The sequence below is a fragment of the Mobula hypostoma genome, chromosome 9, assembly GCF_963921235.1.
Source record: "Mobula hypostoma chromosome 9, sMobHyp1.1, whole genome shotgun sequence".
NCBI classification, from domain to species: Eukaryota; Metazoa; Chordata; class Chondrichthyes; order Myliobatiformes; family Myliobatidae; genus Mobula; species Mobula hypostoma.
In genome coordinates, this window is record NC_086105.1 from 9,250,020 (window position 1) to 9,274,274 (window position 24,255).

At 42.4% G+C, this 24,255-nt stretch overlaps 1 protein-coding gene across 4 annotated transcripts in view; it reads left to right on the forward strand.

Moving 5' to 3' along the window:
• LOC134351501 (thyrotropin-releasing hormone-degrading ectoenzyme-like) overlaps positions 1–24,255 on the forward strand; it is a 152,425-nt gene that overhangs the window by 23,392 nt on the left and 104,778 nt on the right. For all 4 annotated transcript variants that reach the window (XM_063057731.1, XM_063057729.1, XM_063057728.1 and 1 more), the window contains exons 3-4: positions 4,687–4,960; positions 7,595–7,721. In XM_063057731.1, the coding sequence (XP_062913801.1) occupies positions 4,687–4,960; positions 7,595–7,721 (401 nt within the window). The remainder of the gene's footprint in view (positions 1–4,686; positions 4,961–7,594; positions 7,722–24,255) is intronic.

Here is a 24,255-nt window from a genome sequence, read left to right on the forward strand (position 1 = left end):
TTTGGTGCTCTTTGCTGTCCTCTGTAGGGTCTTGTAGACTGGTTTCTGTACCACACAATGAAACAGCCAGACAGGCCACTCTCAGTGATGCTCCTGCAGGAGGTTGTTTGAGTGGGGCAGGGAGCCTTGCATTCCTCAATCTCCTTAGAAAAGATACTGTTGTGCCTTTTTGATCAATGAGGAGGTGATGTGGGTCTAGGTTAGATCGTTCGTTATGTGAACACGAAGGTACTTTGTGCTCTTCACTCTCTCCACAGCAGAGGCATTGATGTGCAATGGAGAGCGGTTGACCTGTGCCTTCCTGAAGTCCACAATCATCTCTTTTGTCTTGTCCATGCCGAGATTCGGGTGGTTGTTCTCGCACCATTTGACAAGCCCCCCTACCTCCTCTCTGTATGCCGGCTCATCGTTGTTGCTGTTGAGGCCAGCGCTGTTGTACCACAACCGAAGTTGATGTGGTTTGAACTGGATCTGGCAGTGCGGTTGTGAGTCAGTAGCATGAACAGCAGCGGGCACAGCACACAGCCCTGGGGTACCAGTGCTCAGCATGATGGAGCTTGAGATGTTGCTGCCAGCTGGGACTGTAGGGGATGCAGTTACAGAGAAGGGGTGTTGAGTCCCAACGAGGACAGATCCACTGAAAGAGTAGTGAAGAAAGTAGATGTAAAAAACAAAATGTAAATGGGTACAAATATGAGAAGACTCACCATTTCTTTCTCTTGATAGAGGCAAAATATTGTTACAGGCTTTGAAATCCGGTGGATTATTTGGATCTCAGTATGAATTACATGCTAATGTACTTTATTGAAGCTGATAGTATATGTCAGCTGGGAAAAGATGAGCAATTGGACAAGTTAGTTTTGCCTCTGTGATAAGAATTATGGATGAGATGTGTTCAGTTTATTGGCTTGAAAATAGCCTCTGGGACTAAGAGCCATTGGTAGAAGATTTGATTTTGCTGTATTTTGTTATACAGCCTAAGTTAAACAGTATTATTGTAGATTTGGTACAATCCTTATAAGATTTCTGATAAAATTTTAAAAACATAGGAAAAAAACTCTGATTGTAATGAGACACATTTAGTTTAAGCAATTAATACTCTGTCAGGTGCAATATAAAATTGAGAAAGGGTAGAACTCAGAAACAAGAAAAATCATAAATCTGATAATTAAAAAAATCAGCCTATCAGTCAGTAATTTTCTCCGTTAAGTTTGAGAATTAAGTGAAAAATACAAAGAAGCACATTTAAACATTGTTTCTGCATAGTTAATTATGTGAATCATTGTATAATATCATACAATAGGAGTTTGAGTTTTGCTATATTTCCAATGAAGAACATCAACAGACAGTCTCATGGAACTGCAGCAAGTCAGTTAGAAGCAATGTTACATTCTAGGAACTGGGCACCCATGATACATAACTTGGTGTTATCACGAGAGACGGAATAACCTTGGATTGTTTTCTCTGGAGCGTCGGAGGCTGAGGGTGGTAGAGGTGAATAGATTAGAGATTTTTAAGAGATGTTTGGATAGATACATGGATGTAAGGGAGGTGGAGGATATGTTCTAGGTAGGAGGGATTAATGTTTGGGTGCTTTTGATTTGCTTTTTTGCTGATTTGGCACAACATTATGGGCTGAATGGCCTGTTCTGTGCTGTACTCATCTATGTGTCCTGTTCTATGATTGTTGCTCCACTACTGAAGTACATAAAAGCCCTAGGTTTCATACACTAAGTTCAACTAGAACTTTATCATTCTAAAGAGCAAAGACATGGAAAGGTATAGTGTAAGGCTGATCATGACTGTGGCAAGCAGGATGCCAAATTTAACAAAGTTAATCCGCCTGCACATGGTCGATAACTCTCTATTCCCGGACTGTTTACGTCTATTTAAATGTCTCCTAACCATTGCTTTTCATATGTGCTTCTACCATTGCTCCAAGCAGTGCAATCGTGGTGCCATTTATTCTCTGTGTAAAATAAAGCTTGCTTGCAAATCTCTTTTAAATACACTCCACTTCATCTTAAGCCCAAGCTCTCTGATACTGTATTTCATGTTTCATTCTCGAGAGGAAGATTCTGATTATCTGCCCTATTGATGCCTTTCATATGTTTGTAGCAGATTGCCAATTAGCAGCAAAAGAAAATCCAAGTTTGTCCAACTCTTCCTCCCCCCTTCACACGGCTAGTACTCTCTCATCCTGCTAACATCCAGTGAACCTTTTCTTCAAAGACTTATGACAATGAGAAGAGGGCATGTCCTGGCTGATGGGGTTCCATAATGATGGACGCTGCCTTTTGAGGCCTTGCTCCTTGAAGGCGTCTTGAATACTACGGAGGCTAGTGTTCATGATGGAACTGAGTAATTTTACAACTCTCTGCAGCTTACTTCGATCCTGTGCAGTAGCCCTCTCCCCTAGACGGTGATGCAGCCAGTCAGAATGGTCTCCATGGTACATCTGCAGAAGTTTGCAAGTGTTTTTGGTGACTTACCAGACATCCTCAAACTCCTAATCAAATATGGCTCCCGTTGTGCCTTCTTTATAGCTGCATTGATATGTTGGGATCAGGTTAGATCCTCAGAGATATTAACACCCAGGAACTTGAAATTGCTCACTCTCTCCAATTCTAGTCCCTCTATGAGGATTGGTTTGTGTTCCCTCATTAAGGTTTCCCAATCTGGAGTCCACAGACGCCTTGCTTGGTCCATGGCATTAAAAAGATTGGAAACCCCTAGTTTAGATAATAATCTGTCTTTCCCCTCATTGCTCCATTTTCCAGGTGTTCATCCACTCACCCAATCTATTTCCATCTCTTTAAAGTGTCACACACTACCTCCATTGGAGCTTTTCCTGCCACCTATCTTAGCATCTTTGAAATACATAGCTATCTTACTGAACACAGGAGATTGCAGAAGCTGGGATCTGAGGCAAAAGTCAAGATACCTCCTGTACCTAATGAAGTTGCCGCTGAGTGTATGTTCATGGTCCTCTGTTGCTGTAGCCCATCTACTTCATAGTTCGAAATGTTGTGCATTCAGAGATGCTCTTCTGCACACCGATGTTGTAATGTGTGGTTATTTGAGTTACTGTCACCTTCCTGTCGGCTTGAACCAGTGGCCATTCTCCTCTGACTTTTCTAATTCATGAGGCATTTTCACCCACAGAACTGCCACTTGCTGGACACTTTTAAATTATTTTGCACCATTCTCTGTAAACTCTACAGACTGTTGTGCATGAAAATCCCAAAATATCAGCAATTTCTGAGATACTCAAACCACCCCATCTGGCAATCATTCCACAGTTAAAGTCACTTAGATCACATTCCTACCCCATTCAGACGGTTGGTCTGAGTACTGAACCTCTTGACCACATCTGCATGCTTTTATACGTTGAGTTGCTGCCACAGGATGGGTTGATCCTGCTTTAACAAGCAGGTGTACCAGTGTCCCTAATAGACTGTTCACTGAATGTAATCTGTAAAGTAACATATAACTGTTTATCAGTTTTTAAAAAATCAAAATAAACCTTATTCATAATGAAGAATATTTACAAGAGTAAACTACACCATGGCTTCTCATTCTTTACGTTTAAAGTTGACGTTTGTAGTACTGTTCCATATCATTCGTACATATCAATCAGTAACGCGCATGTGGCTTCCTGGGGTGGTATCCTATTACCGTAATTGAGAGGCTTCCTTCCCACCCTAGTCCCCTCCCTCTCCAGTAATAGACGACCCTACACTGTTGTTCTTTCCTACCGAGCCCATGCAGTAGCTGCACCAAGCTTTACTGTGTCCCTCCTGCAGCAAGTTAGTGCAGTTGAGACAGGTTCGATGTTGTCGTTTAAAGTTAAGTTGGATAGATATATAGACAGGAAAGGAATGGAGGGTTATGGGCTGAGTGCAGGTCGGTGGGACTAGGTGAGAGTAGCATTCGGCACGGACTAGAAGGATTGAGATGGCCTGTTTCTGTGCTGTAATTGTTATATGGTTATATAGTGTTCAGCACCATCTTCCAGCCTCTCACCTGCTGCTGGCGGAGAAGTTATCTGAGTGTGGCAGTCCCTCTCGACTGCTGCTCCCGAGAGAAGGTCCTTGTGTTCAAGTGATCTCTCCCTCCTCGTTGCTGCTGGAGTAAGGTTTAAACGATGTGGACTGTAAATTTGGACTCTAATTCAGGATTATGATGTGCTCTAGTTTCTAGTCCTAGTTCTGGTCATTCTTTTTTGTTACTAGTTTTGAGTGATTTTTGAATTGGAGTGGCCTTCAGGTCGTGAACCTTGAGCTGAACTGAATTGAAATATGCCTTTTGAATTTGTGTTTTAGATTCTGTGTTTTTGCTCTTTTATTATTGCACATGGGGGGTGGGGGGGTTTAAAATTTTTCTTTCAACGAGTTGATTCCATGTCTGTCCGTGAGGAAGACAAATCTCAGCACTGCGTACTGAACACATACTTCGATAATAAATGTACTTCGAATTGAATTGAAAGTAGCATTTTCAAAACTTTGAATCTCAGCGCAAATCAATGTAGTGCACCTTTCTGTTTCATGACTTGTAGGTTGACCTGACCTCTGATCAGAATCAGAGATTTTTATCTTCCTTTCAGTCATTCACCGACCCGTGTAATGGTGCTTTTCAGCCCATGGAAAGTGTCTAATAAATTGTTTTTCTCACTCTTCCTTCCAGATATCTTGCGGTGACACAGTTTTCTCCCATCTACGCCCGAAAGGCATTCCCATGCTTTGATGAACCGGCCTACAAAGCAACATTTAGAATTAGCATCAAGCACCAGGACACCTACCTTGCGCTGTCTAACATGCCAGTTGATGCCATCGTACCTGAGGAAGACGGCTGGCTCACTGAGCGATTTGCAGAAACACCTCGAATGTCAACTTACTACCTGGGATGGGCAATCTGCAACTGCACCTTTAAGGAGACAGTTACTGATCATGGTATCCCTGTAAGTTTGTGCTTTCATAAACATAGAACATAGAAGAGTACAGAACAGGAACAATGTTGTGCCAAACCAGCTGAAAAGCAAATCAAAAACACCCAAACACTAATCTCTCCTACCTAAACCATGTCCGTATCTCTCCATCTTCCTGACATCCATGTGCCTATCCTAACGTCTCTTAAAAGCCTCTAATGTATTTGCCTCTACCACCTCAGTCTCTGAGTAAAAAACTTACCCCTCACATCCCACTTGAACCTACCCTCTCTCACCTTCAATGCATGCCCTCTGGTATTAGGCATTTCTACCCTGGGAAAGAGATACGAGGGATGATTGATAAGTTCATGGCCTAAGGTAGAAGGAGTCCATTTTAGAAAACTCAGCACATTTATTTTTCGACATAGTCCCCTCCTACATTTACACACTTAGTCCAGCGGTCGTGGAGCATACGGATCCCTTCTTTGTAGAAGTCGGCGTCTTGGACCTCCAGAAAGTGGTCCACAGCAGGGGTGATTGGTAAGTTTGTGGCCTAAGGTAGAAGGAGATGAGTTATTAACTTCAAACCTTCTGCATAATTACTTAAAGAGTTGAACTGCACGTGCATGTAACGAGAGCTGTATAACTCATCTCCTTCTACCTTAAGGCCATGAACTTATCAATCACCCCCGCTGTGGGCCACTTTCTGGAGGTCCAAGACGCCGACTTCTACAAAGAAGGGATTCGTATGCTCCACGACCGCTGGACTAAATGTGTAAATGTAGGAGGAGACTATGTTGAAAAATAAATTTGCTAGGTTTTCTAAAATTGACTTCGTCTACCTTAGGCCATGAACTTATCAATCACCCCTCATATAAAGCATTACAACATGTGATGGAATTTGGATATATATACATAAAAAGTCTAATGCCTACACCTTCCAGCTCATGTTCCTCGTAATTCTACTTGCAACTTTGTCTTCTTTTGCACATTGGTTGTTTGTCAATCATTGTCTGTTTATTTTATAGATTTTCATAAAAATCTATTGTGTTTCTTTTATCGGTGAATGCCCACAAGAAAATGAATCTCAAGGTAGTATATGGCAACATATCCTGTATATTATATATTTACTTTTACTTTGAAATATAGATACACACACACACACATATATACTACAGTATTGTATTTGTCAACGTGGAGTGGAGAGCAAGTTTGTAAATCTGGTGGGAGCAAAGGATGTTGGAATGGTGAGGGTGGAGTGCCGCGCGAGGGCATGGGCCAGGTGGCAGAGAAGGAGTGCCAGGGTGATGGGGTGGGTGCAGACACACCCAGCTCTGGGATACCAGGGAAGATCATCTGCACAGCATTGTTTGACTTAAAAATATTCAGTGCACTGGGAGCTTTTCTATCATAGGCTATACCCATTGAAACCATTGACATATTTATTTTTTGCTTTGCTGTTTAACTTTTATCACTTATTCCTTTTTGTAACTGCCTTTCAGATACATTTATTACTCTTATAAACAAAATGACTGGATTTTGTTTTGCATTCCCTTACCCCTTCTTTTATTAAAAGGTGGAGATACCGAAGGAGGTGTAAGGTGCTAGCCTGCAGGTCACCCTCGGGCAAGGTGTAACACCTGCTTAGCCCCCTGGTCTGGGTCATGTGAAGTCATGGGAGCAGGTGGTGGATGGTCGTATGAGCAGCTGGTGCATATCTCAAATCCTGGTTATGCCACCACTGTTGCCAGGCAGACAATCTCTGAAGAGGGTGTCCCCATCTCACCTGGGCATAAGGCTGGCGGGTATCCTCAAATGGTTTAGCCCATTTGCCAAAATGGACGCCACATACACCCCAGCTCTCACCTGTGGCTTCATGTAGCTGTTTGCATGAGACCACATTGACAATACTGTTCACCGTTTCTCTTCACTATTTGCTTGCATCAGGATGTATTTGTTTCCACTCTGCATGTGTTGGTTGTTAGATTATGTTCATCTGATTAAGTATTTTTGCTGTAGCACCCTCACTACACTACACCGGGGCAGTTCCACTCCCTCAGCCTCAGAGTGTGAGTCCGTGGAGAGCATTCTAACTGGCTGCATCACTGTCTGGTATCAGTGGGGCAGCGGGGGGGGGGGGGTGGGGAGTGGGGAGCAGATATCTACCGCTCAGGATCGAAATAAGCTGCAGAGAATTGTCAAATTAGTCAGCTCCATCATGGGCACTAGGCTCCGTAGTGTCCAAGACATCTTCAAGGAGCAGTGCCTCAAAAAGGCACATCAATTATTAAGGATCCCATCAACCAGGACATGCCCTCTTCTCATTGTTACCATCAGGGAGGAGGTACAGGAGCCTGAAGGCACACACTCAGTGATTCAGGAACAGCTTCTTCCACTCTGCTATCTGATTTCTGAATGGACGTTGAACCCATGAACACTACCTTACTTCATTTTATATTTCTATCTTTTTGCACTATTTTGTATTTTTTACCTATTTCATTCATTCATACACTCACACTCACACTCACATTTATCCTCCCTGTATTATCATGCATTGCATTGTACTGCTGCTGCAATGTTAACAAATTTCATGACATATGCTGGAGATATTAAACCTGATTCTGATACTAATTCAAAAGATTTACTGATGGATATTTTGTTGTCCAGGTGAGACTTTATACCAGGCCTGGTGCTATTGAACAAGGATCTGGTGATTACGCTTTAAATATTACAAAGAAGATGCTGACATTTTATGAACAATACTTTAATATCAACTATTCATTACCAAAATTAGGTAAGTTGTACAATTAAAGCTTTCTTTGTTACAATGCCAGAATAAGTAAAATATGCGTACTAGGAATGTAAAGAACTTGCCAGTAAAATGGTTTGGGAAATATTTTTCATCTATTGTGATACTAATCTCATGCCATAAATGCTACAACAACATTTTCTTCCCAAGTGCCTGTGAAGGCTTCTCTTTGACAGGAGAGAGAATCTTCAATAATTCAATTTATGATTTATCTATGAATCTGTAATCTGTGAGTCTACAGATTTGTATCAACTTGTCCCAGGAAACTCATTAATGTCTTTGATAAAGTTCAATAATAATTTTATTTTAGGTGGCGCAACATATTTTAACCAGGTTTTGTCTTTGCAATCTATAGGAACAAATTTATGCCTTTTGTGAATAATTACAGAGGTTATGTTGTTACACAAATCCTCAGGCTGTCGACAAATAGTACTGGGGAAAACAAAGAGGGAAAACAAAGAGAAGAAGTCAGCTATATTCTAAAGGACATATTGAGATTAATTAAAGGAAAAGGAGGCACGAAGGGAGGGAATATAAAAATTGAAAAATGGAATGCAAAATGAAATGAAAGCAAGAATTGTTGTGCTTTGTAACTACAAAACATTGAACTAATTCAAAGGAAGACAAGGGAGTTTGAAACGCGGTTCTGACTTCGTGCTTATTTAAGCAAGGTGCACACGTATCACGTGGTATCATGATGGCATATGCATTTCATGTATTTATAGCTAAAACTCCTAATCACTCTTTTTAAATGAACAAGACTGCTTGATCAACCTATATATATGCACACAAGATTACTGCAATACTACTAAAATATTAAATAGATGACATTAATCTGTTGAAAACATTGTTTATCTAGAGCATACGGATTGCCTTGGTAGCTTCGTGGTTATCGCGATGCTATCACAGTTGCAGGTCAGAGTTCAGAGTTCCATTCCGGCATCCTCTGTAAGACGTTTGTACATTCCTTCTGTGAGCTTGTGCACTACCTCAGGGAGCTCTGGCTTCCGCCCGCATTCCAATGTTGGTAGGTTAATTGGTCATTGTAAATGGTCCTGTGATTAGGCTCGAACTAGCAACCTTCGGATCACTAGACCAACACCTTAACCACTTGGCCGTCCTGTGATTAGGCTAGGTTTAAATAGGTGGGTTGCTGGGCCGGAAGGGCCTTTCTGCACAAATGGTCAGTATAAACAGGACGAAGGGAATAGTGAAAAAGGATTGAGAGGCGATTGGTGGATGGAGGAGGGTGTAAGATGATAGACAGGCAATGAATAAGAGGTGGAGGCAGACGATGCGAGAAAGAAAAGGAACAAAAGATAAGCGGACGGAGCAAGCTTGCACGAGGGGTTGTAAGCACAGGAGACGGCTGCAGGAAGGAGATAATAGACACACTAAATGATACCTTTGCTGGATTCTGAGGAGTAAAGGGGAGGAGGGAAACCATTACGGGAGAAGGTAATAACAGATGGAACAAGATGAGGGGAGGTGGAACCTGTGTGTGAAGTGAGCGGTTGGAACTGGGTGGAGGAGGGGGGATGAAGATTGGTAAAGGCAGTGGAGGGTATGTCGAGATGGGGACAAAATAGGAGGGCTGGAGGAGGGAGGAGGAGGGGGCTGTTTATTGGGAAAATATTTCTTGTCCCCACTTTCTCTCTTTTGTCTTCCAATTCCTCCCTCACTCGCTTGCTTCCCCTACTTGGTACAACCTGCCTGTCAACTTCAGTCATCAATCATTTCGCAATCCTTCCTTGAGGCTCCCCTTCTCTTCATAGAGACCATCTTGCCCCTCCACTCTCTCCCAATGCATTGGGACAAAACTTTCCTCCTGCAAAGTTTCCTAAAACTTGTGCCAGATTTCTATAGTTGTGTAGTGGAGCGGGTCATGGCCCGGTATGGTGAAACCAATGCCATGGAATGGAAAATCCTACGAAAGGTAGTGGATTCAGCCCAGTACCTCACGGGTAAAGCCCTCCCAACCATTGAGCATACCTACGTGAACCACAGTCGTAGGAAAGCAGCATCCATCATCAGAGATTCCCAGCACCCCACATTTTTTTCTCACTCTTGCATCAGGTAGAAAGTATAAGAGCCTCAGAACTCTCGCCACCAGGTTCAAGAACAGTTACTACCCCACAACCATCAGACTCGAGAACAAAAGGGGATAACCACACTCACTTTTCCATCCATTGAGATGTTCCCACAACCAATGATCTCACAGGGCTCTTCATCTTGTTCTCTGATGTTCTCATTATTTATTGCTATTTACTTATATTTATATTTGCATAGTTTGTTGTCTTTTGCACTCCAGTTTATCTTTCATTGATCCTGTTATAGTTACTATTCTATAGATTTGCTCAGTATGCCCACAGGAAAATGAATCTCAGGATTGTATAAGTTGACATATAGGTACTTTGATAATAAAATTTACTTTTGAAGTTTGAGATACTTCTCAACCAACAGATCTTCCAGCAGATTATTTGTTGTTTTTGTGCATATTTTGCTATGTTTTATGTTGTACCTAGTCTCCAGAGCATTTTGTGTGTAGCTTTAATGTGTTAAACTCCAAATGTGATGGCTTTAGAGAGTCTCAAGTCAATCTATTTTAATGAACATCATTTGCAGTAATTGAATGAGGGCCACTTCTCGAACTGGATGCTACAATTAAGCAATAAAATTGGTTTTGATGTGGCATATCAGTGTAAATTAATAACAGAATCTCATTTAATAAACACCATCTATACAAGCAGAAGCAAAGGTTAGACTATGAATGTTCAGTTTAATCACTAGAATCTGTTTTTATTTGACTGCAGATTGCCCATTTAATCTATTTATGTCAATACTGATTATAAGGGTGGCATATTGTACCAGAGTAAGAAACAGTTGGTTCACCTGTGAGTAACATATTATTCATAAGAGTTATTTTCATGGATTTGGACTGAACTGGAATGTTACTGAGAAGGGAGAAGGTGGAAAATCTAATAGTTGAAGTGAATATATTTGTGTTGTCTATTCTGAGCTTAAACAGGAGACACTGCAAGGTGTCTTTTTCTGGAGATGGCTTTGTGGCAAACTTTGCAGCTGATGTGAGGGGTAGGTAGTGCTGAGGAAGCAATGCGATTGCAGCAGGACTTAGACAAATTGGAAGAATGGGCAAAAAAGTGGCAGATAAATACAGTGCTTGAAATGCATTTTGGTAAAAGGAACAAAAGTGCAGGCTATTATCTATATGGGGAGAAAATTCAAACACCAGAGGTACAAAGGGACTCAGGAGTCCTCGTGCAAGACTCCCAGAAGGTTAACTTATAGGTTGAGTCTGTGGTAAAGAAGGCTAATGAAACATTGGCATTCATTTCAAGTGGAATAGAATATAGAAGCAAGGAGATAATGTGGATCCTTTATAAGACATAGTCAGGCTGCACTTGGAGTATTGCCAGCAGGTTTGGGCCCGATATCTCAGAAAGAACGTGTTGTCAATGGAGAGAGTCCGGAGGAGGTTCATAAGGATGATTCTGGGAATGAAGTGGTTCACATATGAAGAGTGTTTGGCAGCTTTGGGCCTGTACTCACTGGAAGTTAGAAGAATGCAGGGGGGTGTGATCTCATTGAAACTTACCGAATGTTGAAAGGACTAGATAGGGTGGATGTGGAGATATCCAGAACCAAAGGGCACAGCCTCAAAATTGAGAAGTGACCCTTTAGAAATGAGGTAAGGAGTAATTTTTTTTTCCTTAGCCAGAGAGTAGTAAATCTGTGGAATGATCTGGCACAGATGGCTGCAGAGACCAGGACTGTGGGTATATTTAAAGCGAAAATTGATAGTTTCCTAATTGGTCAGGGCATCAAAGGATATGGTGAGAAGGCAGGTGTATGGGATTGAGTGGAATCTGTGATCAAACATGATGGAATGGCAGAGTAGACTTGATGGGCTGAATGGCCTAATTCTGCTCCTATGTCTTATGGTCTTAAGGTTTGGTATGGATAACAAGATACCAGGTTCAGTCCCTTTTCTCTTGTGAGCTTATTCAAGGAATTGGGTGGGTGGCGGGTAACACTACCATTTGGTTCACTGTGCCTGTGATTTTAATTAGCCTCAATACCTGGCTCTCTTCTTATTTGTTACTTCCTAGCACTGGTGGCTGCTGTGCAGGTCCTGAATACCAGCAGAGACTGATGGGAGTAAAGAGAGGGACATCCCCTTAGAACAAAGATGGTGAGGAATTTCTTTGGCCAGACAGTGGTGACTCTGTGGAATCCTTTGCCACAGGCGACCGTGGAGGCAGAGTCATTGGGTATATTTAAAGCGGAGGTTGATGGATTCTTGATTAGCAAGGGTGTCAAAAGTTATGGGGAGAAAGCAGAAGAGTGATGTTGAAAGGGATAATAAATCAGTCACGATGGAATAATGGAGCAGACTCAATGGGATGAATGGCCCAAGTCTGCCCTTGTGTCTTGTGGTTCTCTAGTCTAAAGCGTACAGTCCTGTGCAAAAGTTTTGGCACATATATATAGCTAGAGTGTAAGACTTAGTACGATAAAGCCATAAGACTTGGGAGCAGAATTAGGCCATTCGGCCCATCGAGTCTGCTCTACCATTTCATCATGGCTAATTTATTATCCCTCTCAACCTCAATCTCCCGTCATTGTCAGTGACAACGATATCCCATGAATATGTAAAAAGTAATGCATAATTTCTCTCAATACCAGTATGATAATTAACATATAATCAGAGGCTACATTCTTCATTAGGTAACTCATTTCCATATTTCAGAATCAGGTTTATTATCACCGGCATGTGATGTGAAATTATTCTCATCTCCTGTGGGATAGAGGACAGGAGCAGGATGGAATACTGTAATTTCTTGTATTGTACTGTACTGCAGCTACAAAAATAAACAACTTTCAAGACCTGTGAGTGATGATAAACTTGATTCTGAATGGGGTCCCTATTGTGGACTGAGAGTGTGAAGAGGGCAGGGAGAAGGGAATCATGGTTGGGAGAAGGAGAGGGGAGGGAGCAGAAAGTGCCAGAGAGACATTCTGTAACGATCAATAAACCAGTTATTTTGAATCGAATATCCTTGCCTGGTTTCTCAGGGCTGAGTGTGTCTGCCCTCGCGCCATCCCCCACCCCTGGCATACCTTCTCTGCCACCTGTCCCACCCCCTCCCATGGCACTCCACCCTTGCCACTCCCAACATCCTTTGCTCCTGCAAGATTTACAAACTCGCTGTCGGCTCCACGTTGACAAATAGAGTACTGTGCAAAGTTTGTAGACACACTAGCAATATATGTGCTCAAGACGTTTGCACAGTACTGTATGCTTGGGTATCAAGCAGAAAACTAGAAATTTAATGCCCCCTCCCTGTGATAAAACGTGTTGGTCACACTCACTGTCTTTGGCTTGCTATGCCAGGGATAATCAACCAGTTCTGGCTCCATACATGACCCTGATTTCTGCCCCTACTCCAGTCGTGGCTGTGCCTTCAGCTATCAAGATTTTAAGATTTGGAAATTCGTCCCTCCGTCTCTTCACCTCTTCCTTCCTTTGACATTTTTCTTCTAACATACCTCCTTGGTCAAATCCTTGCTTCTCTGCAGCATATGTCCTTATATGGGCCAGGAATTATGCATGGTAACTTCCCCGAAGCTGTTAATGGTGTAAATCCTGCTATTTAATTCTAGTTTATTCATGTATTCGTTTATTCAGAGATACAGCATGCAGTAGGTCCTTCCAGCTCAATGAGCCACACCACCCAGCAACCCACCTATTTAACCCTAACCTAATCGCAGCACAGTTACAAAGACTATTTAACCTACTAACCCGTTGGAGTCTCCAGAGTATGGGAGGAAACTGGAGCACCTGGAGGAAACCCATACAGTCTTAGGGAAAACATTAAAAAAAAACTCCTTACAGGCAGTGGTGGACTTCAACTCTGAACTCTGACGATCCAAGATGTAATAGTGTTGTGTTAGTTGATACATTACTGTATTGTTCGTTATTCAGAATCAGGTTTAATATCACTGGCATATGTTGTGAAATTTGTCTCTGTGGCAGCAGTACAATACAGTGCATGATAATAGGAAAAAATTATAGGTATATGCAGTAATATACATACTGTAATTATATTTATTTAAAATTGTCAAATTATATATGTTGTGCAAAAATTGAAATAAAAAAAGAATCTTGTAGTGTTCATGGGTTCAATGTTCATTCAGAAATTGGATGGGAGAAGGGTGGAAGGGAAGAAGCTGTTCCTGAATCATTGAATGTAAGCCTTCAGGCTCCAATACGTCCCCCCTAATGGTAATAATGAGCACACGGCATGACCTGGGCAGTGGGGGTCCTTAATGATGGATGCTACCTTCTTGAGGCATAGCTCCTTGAAGGTGTCCTGGATACCACAGATCCAGTGCCCACGATGGAACTGAATAAATTTATAACTCTCTACAGCTTACATCGATCCTCTGCAGTAGCCCCCGACGTACCAGACGGTGATGTAGCCAGTTAGATGCTCTTGCAAATTATTTTCCCTTTAGAAGTGTACCGCGTGACTTGAGCCACTTAATTTTATGTAGTGGGAGGAGTTAGATATGAAAGGAAAATGTTGTGCATGGCTGACTGAAATCATTGGAAGGGAGCTGGATACGGGAATAATTCACAAATTCCATGTCTGTGAGGAGAGAGCAGGGGATTGGGACTAACTGGAAGGTAGGCACAATGGCCCAAATCGTCCCGTCTTGAAGTGGGAGATTTTGTGATCGTCCTGGCCTTCAAATGAATGGAAGAGGCTTCTGAGTTTGTAGATATTCCAAAGGTGTTGCTGATTACTTATAAGTATCTTTATGAAGTCATCAATGAAGTAACTTTAGTTGATTTAGATGCTCTCTCTCTTTCCCTTGATGCTGTTGGAGGATTTGGGTGGGCAAGGTTTAATCGGCACGGTTTGTGGATTGAACTCTGTAGCTCACGTTATGACGTGTTCCTGGTTGCTCTTTTTGTTGCTGTTTTGAATTGGTTGGGGGGGGGGTTGCTGAACAGAATATGCCTGGACTCTTTCAATTTTGTGTTTGTGTTCTTCGCTCACTTTTTGTTGCTGTTTGCGCAATTTGTTGTTTTTTATGTGCATGGGGGGGTGTTAGTTGAAATTTTACTTTGAACAAGTTGCACGATTTTCTTTGTATCATGACTGTCTGTGGGGAAGATGAATCTCAGAGTTGTATACTGCATACATTGATAATAAATGCACTTTGAATCTTTGAAACAGAAGAACTGGCTATATTTGAAAGTGCACAGTAAGACATTAGGTTCATTGTGCCGTTGAGTGGCTGTGCAAACTGTTGTACTGAATGGCATTGGCAAAGACATTAGGAACACATTCTGAATTGGTTTCTGTGCGTCCTTTGTGGGTGGAAGGCTTTATGTTAACTCAATGCAAAATGCAGTTCAGCTTTAAGTCCACAGAGAAACAATGAACCCGAGAGAAGCAAGATGATATCAAAACATTTATTTGCACATGATACTTTTATATACACCTTGTATTCTGCCTGGGTATGCTCCAAACTGATGGTATCAATATTGATTTCTTCTGGTGAACAAAATTTCCCCCTCCCCCGCCCTCTATTCCCCACTCTGATGTTTTATTTCTTCTCACCAGCCCATTACTTCCCCCTGTGTCCCCTCTTCCTTCCCTTTGTCCTATGGTCCTCTCTCCTCTCCTCTCAGATTCCTTTCCCACCCACCTGGCTTGACCTATCACCTTCTAGCTAGCCTCCTTCCCCTCCCCACCTTCTAGTTCAGGCATCTCACCCCCTCCCTGTCGGCCCAAAATGTTGACTGTTTATTCATTTCCATAGATGCTGTCTTGCCTGCTGAGTTCCTCCGGCATTTTGTGTGTTGCTTCTACGCTCAGTTTGTTAGGTGAGAAAAATCAGTTAGAAGGAACTGAGTTTGAATCTGATGGGAAATCAAAAGCTGAATAAAAAGTTCCATTAACCCAGTGCCTGAATTACTAATAATGGTGAAAATAAACAGTGTATGACTTCAGAACAAAATCAATCTTATGAAAGTATAAATTACAATAAGCACTGAGCTGGGTTGGTGCTGTCATCCAGTCAAGGAGCCCGTGGCTGTTATGCATGACTGCCCCTACACTGCTTTCCATAATATACCTTCAGGCCATTTGCATCCGTGACAATTTTTCATCCTTTAACTCTTATGTACATTGCAGCCACAGATTTCTATCGGGTTGCATTCCACTGGTTAACTAATGACCTTTCCAGTTGACATGGCAACCACTGCTTCATTCAATGATTCATCCATACATAGCTGCCTGTTTATTAAAGGTTCTCTTGTAGCTGTATTGATTTGCCATCCAAAGCACGTAGTCAGAGATCAAAATTCACGAGTCAGTCCATGTCTTCAAGCTGTGGATGTCCTTCACCGTGTGGTGCCACGCAACCGTTGGGATGAGTGAGGTAGATTCAGAAAAGAGATGCAGACTGTAGATCATAAGCTTGAGAAGGTCTGCAGATGCTGGAAATCCAGAGCAACACACACAAACACTGGAGGAACGCAGCAGGTCAGGCAGCATCTATAGTAATGAATAAGTGGTCAATGTTTCGGGCCGAGACCCTTCTTCAACACTGAGAACGTAGGGGGTAGATACCAGAATAAAAAGGTGAGGGGAGGGGAAGGATGATAGCTGGAAGGTGATAGGTGAAGCCAGATGGGTGGGAAGGGTCAAGGACTGGAGAAGAATGAATCTGATAGGATTGGAGAGTTGACCATAGGAGATGGGGAAGAAGGAGGGGACCCAGGGGGAAGTGATAGGTAGGTGAGAAGAGGTAAAAGGCCAGACTGGGGAATAAAAGAGGAGATGGGGAGGGCAATTTATTTTAAACTGGATGGAGAAATCAATGTTCAAGTCACTTGTTTGGATGCTACCCGGACAGAATACAAGGTGTTGTTCCTCCACCCTGTGGTGGATTCATCTAGACACAGGAGGCTTTTCATGTAGGACTGGGAATTGGAATTAAAAAGTTTGGCCACCAGGAGGTTCTGCTTTAGGCAGATGGAGCAGAGGTGCTCAACAAACTGGTCTCCCTATCATCAAGAGGTCTTTTATGACGTTGAATCCCATGGTTATTTAAATCAGGAGCTGCACTACATGAGCCTCCACTGTGCCACAGAGAATGTGGCAGTTGCAAAAGGGGAGACCAAACAACCAAAAGACCCAACCACTAACCACAGCCAGGTAAGAAGAGGTAAAAGGTCAGAGTGGAGAATAGAGGCTGGAATCTGGAGTTGTGGAGGGAAAGCCTTTATGCGACTGTCCTTGAACCGTATGACATCATAAATGTGTGTGACAAATTATCATGTAAAACCAACAATGCAGTGTCTCTTCAGTGCAATTTTTAGTGCATTACAATTTCTAGGCTTTGTGCGATATTATTCCTCACTAATACTGTTTGTTATGCCATTATAAATGGGGCTAACCTCAGTTGAGAACTCCTTGAGTCTTTATCTAGAATAGCACTGACACTGTGCTGCCTAACTTCTCCACTAAGGCCTATCCTTATGGGTAAGGTGCCATGATATATTCAGTGGTGGATTCACTGTGGTGGAGCATCTGCTTGTGGCAGCAAGTTTTCTGGTGGTGTGGACTGGACAGGTTTTCTGTGACGTACCCTTTCTTCTTTTGAAGTAATAGCTGAGTGTGAATGGCTGGCAGTAATTTTAGAAAATGCTTGATTCAAGATTCAAGTTTATTTATCATATGTGTAGTGAAATGTGTTGTTTGTGTTAGCAACCAACACATCTGAGGATGTGCTTGGGGCAGCCTGCAAGTGTTGCCTGACATTGCAGTGCCAATATAGCCTGTCCAGAACGCTTGGCAGAACATCACAGAACACAACAAATCAGACTTAACAAGCAGCAAAACAATAGCAGAACAAACTTGTTCCTCCCTCCCACCCACACTTACACAGTCCTCTAATATCCTGGAAGTGATTAGAAAAAAGCGTAGCTTGGCTGGCTGGTGGTTGAGTTGAGTTGTTCTCCAATTTTGGCAAGTTACTTGCAAAGGTTTTGTCACCGTATGGTGTGCTGTTAATTAACAGTGCACTGATGATGGCTCCTTCTATGGTGACAAGACATTTGCAAGTAACTTGCCAAGATCAGAGAACAACTCAACCCAACCATGGCACATGTTGGGCCCCCAGCCTCCAGCAAGCTCAGATTCAGACACGTCCGTGCAGATACTGGGCGTTGGTTTACCCTGGTGGGCTCCCAGACCTGGAGCTCTAGCCAATGGGCCTTGACTTCAGACTTACGATTCAACCCTCGGGCATGCGTTTACCATCCTCCTATACCAGTCTATGCTCTCCTATACAACAGTTGTCATTTACATCACTTCCACCGGCTCTAACCCAGCTTCTTCATTGGAAGAACCAATAACACTCTCCTCTGGATAAACCCAGTGGAGGAGAAGATGGAGGCTGTATTGGAGGGGCTGGTCGGAGGCTCTAAGTTTTCGGACGGATGGACTCAGTGTCGGCTGGGTTCGGCTGCTTCCAAGGTATCGGCAAGTTGACGGTGCCTGGAGGTTTATGGCGGGGAGTTTCTCCCTTTTGCCGCCTGCTATCGGGGACTCGGGAGTCAATCGACTCGGGACTTTGAGACCTTTTTTTACCATGCCCATGGTCTGTTCTTTATCAAATTACGGTATTGCTTTGCACTGCTGTAACTATATGTTATAATTATGTGGTTCTGTCGGTGTTAGTCTTTGGTTTGTCCTGTTTTCTGTGATGTCACTCCGGAGAAACATTGTATCATTTCTTAATGCATGTATGCATTTCTAAATGAAAATAAAAGAGGACTGAGTATTCTCATAATCTAAAAATCCCATGGTGATGAGACTCGGAAATGTCAGCAACACCCTCTCTGGCATGTGTTGAGCTGCAGGCATAATTTAAAATAAAGAAGATGCCAAAATGCAGTAAAAGCATTTGCCCATCTACCTCCTGTATGGCTTGGTACCAAACTTCAAAAACATTCCTCTGGAGCAGTCTGGGATGTTTTTCTAGGTTAACTGTGCTGTATGTGAGTAGCTTGTTGTAGTTACAAGCTTACAGGGGTTGTCCTTTGCTGAATTAGTGCCTCTAACATCCAAGTGTTACTAAGCAAGCCTATGACAAGTTAGGACCTCCCTGCAGTCCTGGCGAGTGCGGTACTCGGTTGTAATTGTGGTTGCAGCGTAGTGGCAAAGTACTGGATGATTGTCTTCATGAGACACAAGAGACTACAGGAATCTGGAACAAAAAAAACATTGAGGATTCTCGGCAGGTTGGGCAGCGTCCGTGAAGCAAAATGAGATACCTCAGCACGTTTCACTATTTATATCCATGCATCATCATTGTTATAGTGACTTCGTTACTGAACAAATATTTCAAAGGATGTGGTCCATCCTTTCATTCATTCATTTGTTGATTTATTGACTTATTGATCTATTGATTGACTGATTGAAATACAGTGTGGAATAGGTCCCTTCAGCATTTCAAGCTGTGCCCCCCAGCAACCCCTGATTTAACCCTATCCTAATCATGGGGCAGTTTACAATCAATTAACCTACCAACCGGTACGTCTTTGGACTGTGGGAGGAAATCAGAACACTTGGGGGGAAAAAAACCCACATGGTCATAGGGAGAGTGTACAAACTGCTTGCAGGTAGTGACGGGAATTGAACCTGGATCACTGGTACTGTAAAGCGTTGTGCTAACCACTACTCAACTGTGCTGCATTTGATAAGTTCCTGTAAGAACTCAGCAGGTCAGGCAGCGCCTATGGGCAAGATTAGACAGTCCATATTTCAGGATGAGACCCTTCAAATGTCAACTCTCCAATTCCCTACACAGATGCTGCCTGACCTGCTGAGTTCTTTCAACTGTTTGCTTTTTGTTCCAGATTCCAATTGTCCCTATTGTTTCTATGTATGTTTGAGAACTTTAGATTTTAAAAATCTGGAAATTTTAAAAGTAACCTGAATTTCCAGGGTGTGGTAACCTGCTGAGAGCCTGATTTTGTAAAATTAACCTTCAGTCGAGTCTTGTGATAAAATATTGCTAGGATGATAATGCTTGTGATTTACATGAAGTCATTTCTAGAAAGCAGGTCTTCTGTGTGATTGATAGGTATGTTGTTTTTAAGTATTAGCAGCAAGGCCAAGAACCTTCCTCGGGTTAGTCAGCAGAATGCTTCATCTGCTCCCCCAGGCAATAAAACCAGTGCACCTGGGACCAGCTAGTCGTCTCCCAACAAGTACTGATCAGACCTGAGTTTGCTTTTCCAGCTACTTACTGGGATTGTAACAAGACGACAAACCCTCTGTGAAGATCCCCTCACCCACTCAGCACAAGCAAATTGTCAGGGCAACAAACTTGCATAGGCTTTTTCCAATCACAACTCATTGTCAATGAAAATAGAAAATGTTTGTATTTATTTTGAAATGAAAATAGGGTAAAGAAAATGCCAAGCTTAGCATTCTATTTATTTATTTATTTATTGAAATACAGCGTGGAATGGGCCCTTCGAGCCATGTCGCGCCACAATCCCCTGACTGGGCGGCAGAGTAGCATAGTCGTTAGCTCACGCTTTACAGTATGGGCCACCCAGGTTCAATTCCCGCCGCTGACTGTAAGGAGTTTGTACGTTCTTCCCGCGATCTCGTGCGTTACCTCGAAGTGCTCCAATTTCCTCCCACAGTCCAAAGACATACTGCTTGGTCATTGTAAATTGTCCTGTGATTAGGCTAGGATCAAATCGAGGGATTGCTGGGCAGCGTGGCTCGAAGGGCTGGAAGGATCTAGCCCACGCTGTATCTCAATCATCAATCAATCAATAAATAAATCCCAGCCTAACCACGGGATAATTTACAATGAACAATTGACCTACCAACCTGTGCATCTTTGGACTATGGGAGGAAAGCAGAGAACCCAGAGGAAAGCCACACAGTCATGGAGAGAACATAGAAACTCCTTACAGACATCAGCGGGAAATGAACGCAGGTTGCCTGTACTGTAAAGCATTGTCCTAACCACTACGCTACCGATCCATCCCCTCCTTTGTGTCTTGCTGGTTACATTCATGAGCAGGTTATTAAAGGTATATGGGATCTCTCTTTGCTAAAGAAAACCATGACTGATAAAAATATCAGGTAATGAAATTAATGGTGATGGAACCACGGCAAATCGACAGAGTTGAGAAACAATCCAACCACAATTGCAACAGAATGTGGAACATATTTAAGGGACTGAATGGCTCACTTCTGTTAATGTGTTTTAGCAATTCTTCAGCATCGGGTAGAATGGATAAAGTTTATTTACACACAGCATTGTTCTACGTTTAAAAATTCCTTAATCAGAGAGTGCAAAAACCAGAGGTCTTTAATGGAATCTCTGAGAAGTTGCAGTATTTGTTGGCCGGTAGATGAGGCAAAGCTTCTCTCTTCAAATGCAGTGTTTCTCATGCATTATTTTGTGAACTTTGAAGTATCTTCATTTAAACTGAATTGCATTTTAAAATTCATCCTTGACATCTACGCTGAGGCATACACGACCATTTTGGAGAGTGTGGGAGGATGAGCAAATTGATTCCCTTCCACTTCAGCAAACAGATCACTTACTGAAACAAAGTGCTTTTATGAGCCCACGCAACATATGGGCTTTAGATCCTCATTTTATACATAAAAATATAAACTGTGCCTGTGTCCACCTCCCTCACTGTTTTTGAATTTGTATTACTGTCAGGTTATAATGTGTAAGGTTTTATACTTACAAAATTATTTTAACAATATTACTCATAATCAGAATCAGGTTAAGTATCAGTGGCAGATGTTGTGAAATTTGCTATGTGGCAGCAGTACATTGCAATACATAATAGAACATGAATTATCTTATGAAATATATATATGTATATGTTAAATTAAATAAGTAGTGCCAAAAAGTAGTAAGGTAGTGTTCATGGGCTCAATGCCCATTCAGCAATCTGAAGGCAGAGGGGAAGAAGCTGTTTCATCATTAAGTGTGTGCCTTCAGGTTCCTGTACCACCACCTCCACGATAGCAATAAGAAGAGGGCATGTCCTGGGTGATGGAGGCCCTTAATGATGGATGCTCCCTTTTCAAGGCATCTCGCCTTGAAGATGTTTGGGATGTTTGAGAGGCTGGTGCCTATGATGGAGCTGACTGAGTTTACAACTTTCTGCAGCCTCTTCATCCTGTGCATTGGCTCCTCCATACCCGATGGTAATGCAGCCAGTTAGAATTGTCTCCACAGTACATCTGTAGAAATTTGCAAGTGTCTTTGGTGACGTACCAAAGCTCCTTGTTGTGCCTTCTTTGTAAATTTTGGCCCCAGGATAGATCCTTATAGACATTGATACCTAGGAACTTGAAATTACCCACTCTTTCCACTTCTGATCTTCCTACGAGGACTGGTCTGTGATTCCTCATCTTACCCTTTCTGAATTCAATATTACTTTTGCATTATCCACGAGGCATGTTTTAAAATATCCACAGTTTTTCCTGGGTGCTTTAGTAGGATAAAATATCAGTTTATTGAAACTTTTGCAGTGCCTGGAAGTCTTTTTTGCCATCAGTAAACATTTATGTACAAAGATGTTTCATAGATCTTTAAGCAATGCACAGTATGAAACCTGCTCGAGGGCTGGATGTCAGGGTTCCAGCATTTCTTCCCACAATCGGAATCAGGTTTAATATCACCGGCATATGTTGTGAGATTTGTTAACTTTGTGGTAGCAGTACAATCATCATCATCATCATCATGAGGTGCTGTGCCCAGTTTGAGCTTTGACTGCCATGGCCCACACTTAATCTTTCCCATAATTACTGTGCATTCTAACTCCTCTTTCCTAATCACATGTCCAATGAAGTTGCGTTGCCTTTTCATGATCTCATACATTATTTCTCTTTTTGTGTTTGCTCTGTTCATGACATCCTTGTTAGATGTAATACAATACGTTAGCAGTACAATACAATACATAATAATAAATATGATAAAGTACTATAGTAGTGCAAAAAAAAGGTAGAGGTAGTTTTCATGGGTTCAGTGTCCAATCTGAAATCTGAAGGCTGAGGAGTGAAACCAATTTCTGAATTGTTGGGTGTGTGCCTTCATAGTCCTGTACCACCAGCTTTATGGTAGCAATGAGAAGGGGGTTTTGGGTGATGGGAGTCCTTAATGATGGATGCCACTTCACAGAGAATCCTATGGTATACATCTCCTTTACTATTATACGATTTATTCCTTAAATGACTGGTGTTTCCATAGATTTCCTGAAGTCCGGGTATTAGAGTCACAAAGTGGTAGTGTTTTATGGCATGGAAACAGGTCCATGCTGACCAGGATTCCCCATCCAAGCTAATCCTATTTGCTAGCATTTGACCCATAACTAGTATGCTACTGTGGCGGGGGGGGGGGGGGCGGGCGGCATGGCAGCGTGGTGGTCAGCACAACACTTCACAGTACAGGCGATCCATGTTCAATTCATGTTTATATACGTATAAAATCTGTTTGGATTTTCATTAATCTTCTCTGCCAAAATTATCCATACCCCTTTTGTCCTCCTGATTTCCTCCTTGAGTACACTCGTGCTGTTTTGATACACCTCCAGGGATTTGCTTGATGCCAGCTGCCCTTACTTGACCTCCATTTTCCTGGCTTGGGCATCATCATCCATCTCCTACCAGCCTTGCTCTTCGCTCTGACAGGAACAAGCAGGCCTAGAGCTCTCAGTATCTCAACTTTAAACCCACAAACAACTTATTCCAGTCAACATTTTCAACCTCCTGTCCCATACAGTCAAAATTCACTTTGCCCCAGTTCAGGACTGGAACTCATGGACCACTTCCATTCAGTTCAATGGTTCGATGTTTCCATTTAATATCAGAGAATGCGTACAGTATACAACCTGAAATTCTTACTCTTTGCAGACAACCGTGAAACAGAAGAACAACTCCAAAGAACGAATGACAGAAAAAAGTAGAACCCCAGAGCCCCCCTCCCACGCACAAGCAGCAGCCCCCAACCCTCCCCCTCCCCCTTTCCCCACTTGTTCCAGTAGAAAACATTTCCATAGCTATTTTAAAAACAAAAAGAATCATGGTCATTAGTACCCAAGTTCTCCCTCACCATTACCTCAGAATGTCAAGGCTTGCCGTCACTCTAGTACGGCCTTTATATGTTGTCCAAAGAAACTTTCAATTCCATCTAAGCCCTTATAACAGTCCCAATCTATGTTAGGAAAGTTAAAATCCCCTGCTATGACAATACTATTCTTACAACTCTCCACTATTTCCCAGCATCTTTGTTCTAATTCCCATTGAGTGCTTGAAGACCCACAGTACAATCCGAAAAATATGATCATCTCCTCCTTATTTCTCAGCTCCATCACAAAGCCTCACTGAATGATCCTTCAGTAATTTCATCTCGTGCTGCTGCT